At 40.2% G+C, this 14,540-nt stretch overlaps 1 protein-coding gene across 1 annotated transcript in view; it reads right to left on the reverse strand.

The window, feature by feature from the left end:
* DCN (decorin) overlaps window positions 1-14,540 on the reverse strand; it is a 48,420-nt gene that overhangs the window by 16,973 nt on the left and 16,907 nt on the right. Inside the window, exon 3 of the mRNA XM_006131071.3 lies at window positions 5,547-5,659. Coding sequence (XP_006131133.1) covers window positions 5,547-5,659 — 113 coding nt within the window. The remainder of the gene's footprint in view (window positions 1-5,546; window positions 5,660-14,540) is intronic.

Consider the following 14,540-nt stretch of genomic DNA (forward strand, 5'->3'; position numbering starts at 1 on the left):
ACCCCTGTCCAAAGTCACAATTCACTTCTGCCACAGGTCTCAACCCAAACCTTGTGCGCCCCCTGTCTCTGGCCACAACTGCCTCCCAGTTTCTGCACCCCCTCCTATACCTCTCTCCCAGGTCAGAATCCTTTCCTGCTCCAAACCCCACTCCAATACCATGCATGCCTTCCTGCACCCCAGTCTCCTGCTTCAGATCACATCCCCCTCCTTCATTCAAACTCCTTCCCAGACCCCAGACCTCCTTCTGCGTCCAATCCCCTACCCAGACCTTCTTCCTGTACCCAGCTTCCATCCCAGGCTGCAGATCTCCTCTGTTAATATCACAGAATACTGAAGCTTCAGGGGATAGCCGAGTTAGTTTGTTACAAAAAAACAAAAACAAATGGTCTGGTAGCAATTTATAGACTAATGAAACATGTAGATGGTATCATGAGCTTTCGTGGGCACAGTCCACTTGAAGTTGTGAAATCATGATTAAAGACTAGCTAGGCCAGCCACCATTTAACAATAAGGGAAGGTAAAGGCAACATGGTCACTACCTCCTGTCACCTTGGTTACCATCTTAATTTGGTTACCATCTACCTTTGGCATTTAGCATACATTATTTTTCACTATGTAGTGCAGCATGGAATCTGAAACAGAAGCTTTGTCATGTTTTAGAGCAGCAACAATTTCTGAGATAAAGACAGAATGTATCCTTCATGTATGGCACCTGCAATGCTATAACCATGTGTTCTTCTCCACATGGCAAATAACTCCATTATATCTGGGACTCAACAAAAAAACAAAAAAACAAACAAACAAACAAAAAACCAACAACAACCACAACAGAAGAAGAAGAAGTAATTAGCCTTGGAATGGTAATCTTTACTTTTTTCTGAATATGCCTCATGTTGCTTTCTTGTAATGGAAATTTAAAAAAAAAAACTTGTGAAGGTTTAGTGGGGTCAGTGAAAACATGAAGAAAAGCTGAGGAAAAACATCTGCAGGCAGTATTAATGGAGAAGGCGATGGTGTCCAAACACAAACCACACAGGTCAACTAGCCGGAAAAAGAATTAACCTCACAGTGGGGGATTATATCCATCTAGCTCAAAAACAATCACAAATGCACTTTCTTGTTTGTGCAGAACCAAAAATGCTAGATGGAAGATGGGTATCCTTCATGTTTCAGGACAAGGTGCTGCAACTATCTGAACCTGGTTTATTTTAGTCTGGCATGGAGCTACTTCGAGTGGCATAGAAAGGTAACAGATACCTGTAATGCTCGAATAAGGCTGGGAGTATGTGAAACCTATGTCAAACTGTCACTTTCTATTGCTGGTCTGAAAGAAAAACAAATCTTAAACATATACACACACACATGTTAAAGAAAAGGTTGGAACATACCAATTACTTTTCCATAATGCCCACTTTGACCACTGGTTTGACATGGGCATTGGGATACCTAAGTACAGACAGTCAATAGTGCAGAATGGAATCAGGAGGAGAGAAGAAAATAAAGAGGAACAAATAAATGTTGGAATCATAGATACCTCCACTATGCAATTTTATTTCCTCAAAGCCCATTCAGCTATGGCTAACAATTAATAACAGTTCCCTTTAATAGTCACAGAAAGTGAGCTTCCATTACCATCTTCCTTTCCTCTTTTTATTGGCCAGGGTATGTGCAGGACAAAGTTTTGTCTTTCACTGCAGGCACAGACTACCACCAACTAGGAAAGGAGGAATCATTACTTCAGGAGTGGATAAAAAACAAGCACCTTTTTGAGTGTATTATCTTCTTAAGGCCAAATTCTTATCCTGCCTTCACTTTATGTTCGGGATTCTCAGATGAAAATAACATAGTAAGATCAACAGTTACTAAGTCTGTGCATATGTGCACATTTTACATGGAAACAAAATGGAGGCTGCATGGTAAATATCTGGCTTTAATTATAATATCTCTCATGGATTCTTTCTAATGCTCAGATGAAAGCAGATGGATTTATTGTAAAATAGCAGCCTTCAATAGCAAACTATAGTGTTATCCATGCGAATATAAGTGTTGTGAGGTGCAATAGTCAATATGGGTTTCAACAAAACAAAGCATTTTCATCATCTGTACCATGCTTTTCTAAATGCAGTCACAGCTAAGCAAACCTAAAATGAGTAAGAACCAAGTATGTGGTTCTCAACTCAACTGACATGTAAACTTACAGCAACTCCCATGACTTCATTAGAATATCACTGGATTCTCACCTCATGCAGTGAGAGCTTATATTTTAAGGCTTCATTTTCCTTAATATATGGGTGATAATGTAAATTACATTGATGCTCACTTCAAGGACCCTGGAGACTTCCAGAGTCACATACAGGCATTTAAAAGTAAACAAGACTTATATAATAATGTAATATAACTTACATAATGTTAATTTGTTCTGACAAAACACTGAAATAGGACAAAGGGAATGACTCAGCAAAAATAGCATTATTCTCATTGCTAAACATCTCTTAGGTCAGTGCATCAAGCAAATATCACTATATGAATGGAATATATGCAGGATGAAATGTTGGCTTCATAGAAATCAATGTGAGTTTTGCCACTGGTGTCAACAGAAGTAGGTTTCATATCTTAAGTGTTTGCAGATCCAGCACAAGAAGACAGTGGTTAAGATGTTAGGAATTCTTTTCATTTTTTTGTAATGCCTTTTTTTTTTTCAAAATGTGGATTAACAAACTGCACACATATATAAAACCTACCACTTTACAGACTCTCTTTGTTATTCACTAAAAGTAGGAGTGGATTGTAATAAATTCTTCAAAATATAACCATCCATAATAAATGATAGTACAATATTATTCAGGGCTGTTTTTGCCAGCTGATGATAGTATCCTTACCTGATGTTAAATCTCTAACACATTCTCTGAGGACTTCCAACTAAAAGCAGTTTTCTAAATTGATGAAAATTCTTTAATTTCCTAAGCAATTTATAATATTATTTTATTATGGCAGTGCCTTCACTATTGCCAACCTTCGCCATACAAAACTCATGATTCAGGCACCAAAAATCATGAGATATGGTTTCAAAATCATGAGATTAAGAATATTGAAATTCTATTTATTTGACTTCTGTGTTTTGAATCACATTTTCAAACTTTTCTTCATAATCCTTTTTGGAATGAATGCTAAAATGCTCCCCTAGTCCCATCTCTCCAGGAACTGAGACTTTATGAAAAACAAAAAATATTCCTAAATACAATAAAATTGCAACAGTTGGCAACTCTTGAGCTGGCAAACAAGAACAGAGCCCCATTGCACCAGGTAGAAGAGGAATTGGACAATTAGAAGAGGAGATAGACCAGCCCCAAACAAATTGCCATCTAAATGGAGGTGGTACCTCATGCAGTAGTTTGCATGGGACTTAGCTTTGCTTAGACCTTTGAATAATGTAGCTTGAAGCTGTACTGTATATGGGTCCTTACTATACAGTAAATGCAGTGTGCTACCACCATCTGAACTCCACACTACAGAGTGTGAGGTAGGAGTCAGTAAAACTGTATCAGAGTTAGAGAAATGTCTGTGCTGTACAGCTTATTGATGATCCACATATAAACCAGAGGGGCTGAGAGGGACAGGAAAGTCTGTATAATGCCAATGGACAGTGGTCAGCAGCAGACAGGATTGAACTTGGAACCTCTGGGTCTAAAGCCATGAGCTTTTAGCCCAACAGCTAAAATCCACCTGGTTTTTAGCTAAGGCTGTAGAGAAAATTTCACTCTTCCTCTCAGTGGTTTCAGTGCCTCTGGGTTATACACTGGGGATGTAAGCAGCTAGTTGAGTAGGAACTTGACTAGTCGCTTCCCCCCGCCCCATTGCTGCCTCTTGTCAAAGACAAGCAGCAAGGGGGAGAGCATGAGCCAATGTTGGGGAGAGCCGGCTTAAAAACCGGTCCCCCCCCCCCCCCCCCCCAGCACCATCTCCGCGAGAAGCAAGGAACAGTGGGGAAATGGCGCGAGCGGGGATTGAAACAGTTCCAGTTGCAGTGGTCCCACTGCTGCTCCTCTGCCTTTGGAATGTACAAGAGCCTCCTACGGCTCTTGTAAATTTCAAAGGAAGAGGCACAGAGGGGAATCTGTGTCAAGGAGAATCGCAGCCTCTCTCCCTTTGAAATATACAAGAGGCTTGGGCGGCTCCTGCACATTTTAGAGAGAGAGAAGCAGAGAGAACCCGCTGCATCTCTCCCTTTGAAATGTACAAGAGCCACAGATGGGATAGTGAGTGCCCCCCATTGACTAATCAAGTAGTCGAAGGAAATTCCATCGACTACTCGATTACCTGATTAATCAAAATTTAACATCCCTATTACACACAGGTTATACAGAGGTATGTCATCTCCATAATCTCTGGGGTCATGTCTACACAGCAGGGCTAAAGCCAAAATAAGCTATACAACTTGAGCTACATCCTTTGCATTGCTTAAGTGGAAATAGCCTATTTTGGCTTTTGGCACTCCCTACGCAGCAGGAAATCCAAGAAAGAGCATTCTTCCTCAGATTTCCCTTACTCCTCGTAAAATGTACTCCTCGTACATTATGTAGAAATAACTGCTTGTCATGTAGACAAAACCAATGTTATTTCGGAATAACATTCTCCTTCTTTTATATTAATTGATAATTATAAACATAAAAATAATTCAATTTAAAGTCATTGTTAGTTTTATGGGAGGTTTTTTGTTTTGGTGCCCAATTATGTTCTTGAGGGCTCTCAGAATTCAAGGGAATATGTAACCTTTCCTTGAAGACTGAACAAATTAAATTAGACATGCCAAAACAAGGGAGACACGAGAAAATACAAGTGGTTGTACATGGAACATCAATAAGATGACAGAACAATTCACTGGGAATTAATGCATAGCATAATGTATAACAAAGCTGGTAGGCGAAATCTGGATGCTATTAATGTCAATAGGGTTGTGCCAAGATTGTATCTAGTAATTTTGTCTCTTTTCTAAATGAATGTGTTAATTCCTTTATTATATATAGGAATCGTGGCAGAAATGTATCAACAAAATAGTAAGAAAACTTAAATGACAAGTAAATGATCCAGCAAAGCACATAAGCACCTGTTCTGTGCAGACCCTGCATAGTCCCATAGATGGTGGTGTAGAAGAATTCACAGAGAAGTGGACAAATAGGGCATCAAGGTTGACATTGTTAGCAAAATAAAGGGGATGAAGAACAACTTGAAATGAAACTATGTTGGCTAAACAGGTGGAGAAAGAGTTATAAAGCTGATGACAAGAAATGTAATGTGGCAAAGGGGGAGCCGGTCAAGTTATTCAATGAGGGGCAGTGACATGAACAGGCAAGTAATATGATCTTAGCAGCAGCATTTCCTAACTCATTGCATGTGATGGAAAGGGGAAATTGCTGCTTGATTGCTCAGTGTGAAATACAGAAGATACAGTATTAACCTGTATCAAGTTTCTTTTGCTGAATAACAGCTCTAAAATCCATCATCTCCTCCCATTTTCACTAATGGTCAATTCATTATTCACTTACGTGGAGATCCTTTAAGTTCTTGAAATCACCGTCCTTTATTTCAGTGATTTTGTTGTTCTGTAAATCTAGCAGGGTGGTGTCTGGGGGAAGATCCTTTGGCACTTTATCCAGACCTGTGGAAGGGGAAGAGGATAAGCAATCAGCTCTAAAACCATTAACCAGCTTAGAAGAAGGGTCAAGATTTTTCTTGGCAACATTTCATTTTTCTTTACACCACCTCTTTCTAAGATTCATTTTCTGAGAGGCTTCTGAGAGGCTTTAAGCCAATTTTAATTTTTCGTAGAATTTTTCTGACCCCATTAAGTCAAGCGGAACCGTCCTTTTTGTTTTGTCATGTCATCTCAAAATACATTAATTCCTATTTCCACGCCATCATTTTTTGAGAATTTTTCAAAAGTTGCCATTCTGTACAGTGTAAGGTACTTCAATTTCACAAACCCTTTCTAATCTAGTTAATTGCCCTGGTTTTAGTGAATTTCTTGACAAGTCAGGTTAGTAGGATTGGATTCTAGATATCTGTTTGTTACTGTACACATGACATTGGTGAATAGAAAGCATTTCTATCTCTTAGACTGTGCTGGATTTTTATAGGTAAAACTATTTTCATTACAGTTATTTCAAGTAAATGAATTCTCCAGTAAGTGTTAGATGGACCCAATCCTTCCTCCACTCAAGTGAAAGACAAAAACTATCCTTGATTTTAATGGGTGAAAAAAAAATCAGAACTCAATTTCAGATGCTGCTAGTTGAGTCAAAGTTTTCATTTTCACCTTTATCATGCATATATACACACAAAATATCCATCTACTGAAGCTCAGAATTATTGAACAAACTTGCAGTACATTTGACAATATCTCAAATCCATCTCAACAAAATAAAAAAGATTAAAAAAACAACAACGACTGAAGCTATATCCAAGTTTTATGGAGAACAGATCTCTTGGTTTCAGTTTGCTACAACATCAGAATGCAGGAATGCCAAAAGAACATCAAAACAATTTAAATTAAAGACTCTCTTTGGGACCATTTTCTGAATAGCGGATATGTAGCTCCAATGAAGTAATGGAAATAAAATTAGCCCCACTTTCCTTTCGTGCTATGGCTTAGTCTGATGAAAACCTCACAATAGATATATGCTGGTCATCTGAAGAAGTGGGCTGTGCCCATGAAAGCTCATGATACCATCTACATGTCTGTTAGTCTATAAGGTTCTACCAGATTATTTGTTGTTTTTTAAGTTTAACAGATATAATGTTACCTGATTTCTTTCCTTTTGGACCTGGTTTTAACAAATTGCAAAATACTGTATGAAGGAGGGCAGAGATAATTGATAGATACTAATAGTGTCTATGTATGCACAGCTAACAGAAGTAGAGCTCTCTAGACTAGTTTTTGACAAACATTCATCGGTAAACTTAATATAAAAATATACTGGAAATCTCCTCAAAAAGGATTTGACCTTCTTATATGGATGATTTTAGTTTGACCCAGTCTTGAGAAGGAGGGGAGGAATAGGGAAAGGGAGGGAAATAGTTTATTTTGGTGAATTGTGGCAAACTCTTAAAAGAGGCATTCCTTTTCTAATATATTTAATTGAGCTGATGTATAGAACATACTCTCTGCAGGATCAGGCATAAATAGTAATAAAAACCTTGAGGCAATACTTATGCAGGGAAAGTAAACTTTAGTGCCCTGCACACCTGAATTTTATAATGTACAGCCTCAGAGAATTGTAGTACGAGAAGGGACCTGCACTCATGTCTAGGCCATCCCTGGCAGAGGTTTGTCTAACCTGCTCTTAACAAGTTCCATAAGCAATTTATTCCACTGCTTAACCACTCTGACAGCTTGTAAGGTTATTTTTCATAATGTCTAACTTTAACCAGGCTTGCTGCAATTTAAGTACATTAGGGTCTGTCTACACTGCCACCCTAGTTCGAACTAGGGTGGCTAATGTAGGCATTCGAAGTTGCAAATGAAGCCTGGGATTTAAATATCCTGGGCTTCATTTGCATCTTGCCGGGCGCTGCCATTTTTAAATCCCCTTTAGTGCGGACTCCATGCCCGCGACTACACGCGGCACGGAGTAAGGAGTTCGAATTAGGCTCTCTAATTCTAATTACCATTACTCCTTGTTCCACAAGGTGTACCGGTAGTTCGAATTAGAGAGCCTAATTCGAACTACCTACTCCATGCCGCATGTAGCCGCGGGCACGGAGTCCGCACTAAGGGGGATTTAAAAATGGCAGCACCCGGCAAGATGCAAATGAAGCCCAGGATATTTAAATTCTGGGCTTCATTTGCAATTTCGAATGCCTACATTAGCCACCCTAGTTTAAACTAGGGTGGCAGTATAGACATACCCTTACTTCTTTCTCAGGAGTTAAGAAAAATAATTTTTCTCTATCCTCCTTGTAACTTTACATACTTGAAGATTGTTATCGCATTGCCTCCCAATCTTCTCTTTTAGAGACAAAATAATTACTTTTTTTCCAATCTTCCCTCACAGGTCATGTTTTAGACTTTTAATTATGGTTATTGTTCTTCTCTAGACTTTCTCCAATTTGTCCACATCTTTCCTGAAATGTGGTGCCCAGAACGGGACATAATACTTCAGTTGAGGGCTAATCAGTGTATAGTAGAGTGTAAGAATTAATTCTCATGTCTTGCTTACAACATTCCTACTAATATAATCCAGGGCAAGTCTACACTAGGAAATTATTTCAAAATAATAACTCCCGAAATAACTATTTTGAAATAGCTTGTCCACAATACAGGAAAGCCTTGAAATTAGTCCGAGTTGGGTTCCCTTAAAGTGAATGCACGACCTCAACTTAGAGCTACAGGAAGCACTGAGGAGTAATTACTCTGAATGACTCTGGGGAGTAGTTATTTCAATATAGCAGCAATGTAGCATCCACATAACTGCTATTTCGAAATAACTATTTCAAAATAAGCATTATTCCTTGTGGAAAGCAGGAGTTATTATTTCAAAATAACCAGCTCCTTATTTTGAAATAATGGGCATGGTAATGTGGACGCTCTGCTTGTTACTTCAAAACAAGGAAATAACTCCCTAGTGTAGACCAGGGCCCAGAGAAATATTTGCTTTTTTTTATTTGGTTACTGTTAGGCAACAGTATCACACAATTGATTCATATTTTGCTTGCAATCTGCTATTCCTTTCTACAATACTCCTTCCTACACAGTCATTTCCCATTTTTTATGTGGACAACTGATTTTTATTTCCTAAATGGAGTCCTTTGCCTTTGTCCTTATTTCATTTTATCATATTTTCTTCAGACCATTTTTCCAGTGTGTGTAGATCATTTTGAATTTTCATCTGTAATTCTCCAGGTAGTCTTTATTCCCCTTTTTATTGATGGGTACTATATTTGACCTTTTCCAATATTCTGAAATCTTTCTTAGCTTTCATAGTTTTTCAGGGATAATTTCTGACAGCTGAGATACTTCCTCAGTCAGCTCCTTAAGAATTCTGTAGGATGTATTTCAGCAGACCCTGGTGCCTTCAAGAAATCTAATTTGTCTAAGTATTTTTTAACTTGTTTTTTCCCTATTTTAACTTCTGATCATAACTCAATTTCACTGGCCTTCACTATTTTAAGCATTCAGTTGTTACTAATCTGTTTGGTGAATACCAAAACAAAGAAGTTATTTAATGTGTCTGCCATTTTCAAATTTTCGGTTATTATTTCCCCCTCATCCTTGTGGCATAATAGACCCACCCTGCCCTTCATCTTCCTCTTGCTTCTAATCTTTCTATATAATGTTTTTTCCCTGCAGGATGAGAGAGTGACATCATCACATCACTTTGCATCCTCCCACCCCTGTGCCCTCAGTTGCCCTGCCTCCCCTTCCGCCTCCATGCTGGGAGCCTTCTAGGGTGGGCCTGGAGCTGTGCGCCCTCCCCCCACTGAGCGGGAGGGAACCACGTAGCCTCCCCTCTCCTCGGTGCTCCAGGGGGCTGGAAACCACATGTCCTCCCCTGCTCCTAGCCCCCACCTGATTCTGCATCCTCCCCTGCTCCAGCCCACTCCCCCTAGCCTAACACCCCCTAGAGAGAGGGAGGTTGGCGAGTGTAGCAAGCGGGGGCATAGTCCCCTAGTGTATTTATAAAATGTTTTCTTGTTACCCTTTATGCCCCTTGCTAGGTTAATCATGTTCTGTATTTTGACCTTTCTAATTTTGTCCCTATGTATTTATGTTATGTGTTCATATTCATCATTTCTAATTAGACATAATTTCCCCTTTTTTAGGACTCTTTTTGAATTTCAGATGCTGAAGATCTCGTATGTTCTATGTTCCTCTTTCAGCTCTTCAATTATGGCTGTGAAGAATTTCCACGTTAGCACTGGTGTGGGTTTGATGTGTTCACAAATCTCAGACCCAAAGTTCATTGAATATGAGCTATAGATATTCATATAGAGTGGCTACCATTACAAAGACCACAAATTGTGGTATCTGGAGTAGCACTGTTATTTCCTTCAACTTAAAACAAGTTTTCCTTATTCTTAACCAGGGAAAATAAGCTGTGGTTATGCCACTGTGTGGTAGTTGTGGATAAATATGGATTGTCAATGGTGACCATCATGACTAATGGTGAGCAACCAGAACTGGGAACCCCTGTGCATGTTCCAATTAAAAAGGCCTTTTTTCTCTAAGTTCAAGTTCTTAACAAACATGCACGGTAGGGCTGATTTAGGGGCCCTGGGAATAATAGGATCTAATAGCTATAACTTTAAGGTAATGGCTAAAAGAGGTGATGTGGGAAAAGATCCAAGGAAGAGCAGCAGTGAACTGGAAGCCGTGGTATGTGGCTGCTCTATATAGGATTCCTGGGTTGGGACTTGGACTAATGCATGGATCTGGATTCCCCCACTGGCCAAGCATCATGTGGCCCAAGTGGCTCCTTTTAGAAGTCTGATCAGAGAGCTGAATTTCAAGGAGCCCAGGAGGAGTTGAAGAGAGAGGGCACCTCAGGAAGGAGGGGCTGAATCCAGTTTGAGCTGGGGTTTGGAAGACTTTTATTCAGGGCTTCAATACTCATTTGACTGGGTGACTTGGCTGGAGGGCTGAGCCACTGAAGATGTATGTGCCTCTCAAGGTCAGCAACCTAGAGTGGACACCAGCAGCAGGTGTAAAAAGATTGTACCACCATGCCCAGCTAACAGGAGGTACTGAGAAGGTGAGCACCATGTCACATGGCAAGAATCAAGTGGGCATCATATACTCTTCTCTCTTTGTTCAGACCATTGATCTACAGTCTGGTTTTAATCTCCACATTTTGCTACTAAAAAACATTACCCCATCTTAGAGCTGAATCCTGTTCCCATTACAGTCAAGAGCAAAATTCTGGTTGATTTTGATGGTCCAGGATCAGGATCAACAGGTAATAAGTCATTGGGTTCACATACACATTTGCTTTTAGACAGAGGCTTGATAGTGATAACACTGGCAACTACGAACACTTGCTCAGTTCAAACAATTTTGTCATGAAGGTTTTATTGTAAAACAAAGAGTTTATCCAGTTTCTATACATATATATAATGATTAAATCATTTGTATTCTTAATGATGTCATAATTAAATAGAGTGGCCAATAATGGTCTTCTAAGTATTTTAAATAAAATAGTGCAGTTAATGTGGGAAGGGCATAGCACACTAGAAACCATCCAATTTCAATTATATCTGATGCTAAGGGAACATGCTAAGAGAGGGTATGTCTACACTACCCTCCTAGTTCGAACTAGGAGGGTAATGTATGCATACCGCACTTGCTAATGAAGCCCGGGATTTGAATTTCCCGGGCTTCATTAGCATAAGCGGGGAGCTGCCATTTTTAAATCCCCGCTGCTTCGAACCCCGTGTAGCACGGCTACACGGGGCTCGAACTAGGTAGTTCGGACTAGGGTGCCTATTCCGAACTACCAGTACACCTCGTTTCACAAGGAGTAACGGTAGTTCGGACTAGGACCCTAGTCCGAACTACCTAGTTCGAGCCCCGTGTAGCCGCGCTACATGGGGTTCGAAGCAGCGGGGATTTAAAAATGGCGGCTCCCCGCTTATGCTAATGAAGCCCGGGAAATTCAAATCCTGGGCTTCATTAGCAAGTGCGGTATGCATATATTACCCCGCTAGTTCGAACTAGCGGGGTAGTGTAGACATACCCTAAGTGTGTTGGTATTACCAGTGAAGGGGCTACTTGCTAGAGACTAAATCGCAGGGCGTATTTTCAGACCGAAAACTTTGTTTCAAATATTGGTGATCTGCAGCTTCATGCTGTATGTATGAATGAAAAATGGGATCTCTTCGGATTAATTAAAATAAATTGTACATGACGTGTGATGCAAACCTTGGTACAACGATCAACATCTGCTTGTAATTTTGGGACTAGTAATATAAAAATGAATTTGTACATGTTTCCTATGCTTTTGTTGAAACAGAGAAAATGTACAGTAACATCAAAGTCTGTTTCATATATATATATATATACACACACACACACAGAAAGAGAGAGAGAGAGAGAACAAACGTATATATATCCTGGACCACAGAAATCATCCTTAAAAACACTAAACTTATTTCACAAAATGTATAGCATTTGTAACTAAGATGCTTCTACTGCACTAACTGATTTATTTAAAAAGTCTGAAGGAGGGCAGTCAGGAGGAAGCAGGGATTTGTGTTTATTCTTTTGTCTGTGTGCATGTGCAGAGCAGGGCTGAGAAGTCAGAAGTCCCCAGAGCACCTATAATGGTGGTAATTACTAGGCACACTGAGTAGCTGTCTCTGAGGCTGTGCAGAGGGTTTACGATAAGGGCATGCAAACTACCAAGATCCACACATTCTCATGGTTACTCTAAGCAACCTGAGCACAGTAGAGGGGAAACTTTACATGGTGGAAGCTGGAGTCAGTGCTGTGGTCTCAACAGAAGCAATGCAAGACTGAGCTGGGTTTTATTGCCTTTACCACTTTGGAGCCAGACTCCATAGCTCACTGGATCCTGGGGAGGCAGCCAACTGCTGACTCCAGAATTAGAATTGCTGTTGACTGAAAGAATCTTTGGGCAGCCTTGCTGAAGAAGTTCTAAGAAGTTTGAAGGAAAACTGTTTAAGTCAATAGAAGTCTTTCTATTGTCTTCAGTGTGCTTTGGATCAGATCTGTTAATGTGGGGGTAGGGGTCTGTTACATAATCAGAAATAAGGGAATCGTAACAAAGAGATAAAACACAAATAGCATGGGCAAAGGTAACCCCAGCAACAAAAGACAGGTCAGCTTCTTGCTTCACTTACTAAATTATTGCTGCTAGACTTGTGGTCTTCTACAAGAACTTTGAGGGAGAGTTTATGATTGTGTGCAAATTGTAATGCATGTGTAAGAGACACAACCTTCACTTTCTTTTCTTTTTTAAATTGTTCAGCACTGAGAATATACTCAATGTTGTACAATATTGTCCTTGGCTAGACACCACAAGTCTGCCTCATCACATGTAATTTATAAGATCTATCAGAGGTGGGTTCTCACAACCTGTCTTCAAATATTCACACTGAATTTGACAAAGAACCCCATAAAGCCCTTGTTTGTTCTGTGTGCACCATACATATAGATGTTCTGAAAGCTTGATGCCTCAAAGTGCTGAGCAATTCCTTGAGAGAGTGGGGAGTGCCCTTAAATCTCATTGACATTAAAAGCATCAAAGAGGCATGGTTAAGCATTTCATGAGATAAGGACGCCATAGCCCTCGTCCCTTGCCTCACTTACAGCGCTTATGCACTTTCTTCACTCCGCAGCTAACTATATGTGATGTGCTATCTCCTTCTCACTGAGCACTGCCAATAAATAGTACCAACTGCAAATCAATCAGATCCAAACCCTGTTTCACTACAACCACTCAGCTATTATTTCCATGGAAGTTCTAGCTTTCTAACCCAGCTGTTTGGAGATTTAAAAAAAAAAAAAAAAGATTTTTTTTTTACTTCAGTTGCCTCATACTTAATACTAATAGACATGGCTTTGTTTAAATTGACCGGAGGGGGAAATCTGTTAAACAGGAACTAAGACTGAACATTTCAGCCTAAAAACTGAGTTTCTGAAAATTGAAGTGAAGAGATGGTATGAATGGAAACATTTATGCATCCATAACCATAGTGATCACTGCCATTCCCCTACTAATATTTCAACACAGAGGAGTCTAGCTTCTTGAGAGAAGGCAAACTATCTCTTATACTTACTGCAAAGTGCAGGCCAGTAACTTTCCTCTTACATTTCACACTAATAGAACACATTTTCTATTTTCATGTCACCATTTTGTGACCTTTAGGAAGATTTTGTAGGTAGTTTTATCTCCCACTAATCACTTTCTTCCTTGAACTGGTCTCAAGCGCTGCATATTTACATTTCACCCATGCTCACCTGCCATTACATCTATACACTCATGGGAACAGAAGAAATAATATACAGTTGTTTTCCAAAGATGTCTCAGATTTCTGGTGATGGAAAATGCCATCAAATGTATTTAAGGTATGCTCTCCTGGGCCCTGACATCACTAGCATTCCTTGCATACACCTCACTAGGGACCTCTATAGACTTTGTGAGGCATTGTGAGGAGTGGGGAGAGGGGGGGACCAACAGACAGAATTTCCCTGCCTCCAGACGAGGTGGGGAGGGGCAGCTTTGTGTTTCCAGAAGGGACAGGGCCTTGGGTGCAGGGAGCAGAAGCAAGCACCAGCCAGCCCACAGTGCTGCTTGGAATGTGTCATTCCCTCCAGCAAGCCCTTAGTGCTACCCAGGGTACACCCAGGGCTCCGGCAATTTAAAGGGACACAGGCTCCCAGGTGCTGCCTTTCTGAATCACTGGTGCCTGGGGCCCTCTTCGCCCTCCCCATTGGCTGGCCTGAGCACTGTGCAACAAAAAATGTACGAGTCCCCATGGGCACTGCCTGATTCTGTGTGAAACATTTTCTGGGAGCAAGG

The sequence above is a fragment of the Pelodiscus sinensis genome, chromosome 1 (assembly GCF_049634645.1).
Source record: "Pelodiscus sinensis isolate JC-2024 chromosome 1, ASM4963464v1, whole genome shotgun sequence".
NCBI lineage: Eukaryota > Metazoa > Chordata > Testudines > Trionychidae > Pelodiscus > Pelodiscus sinensis.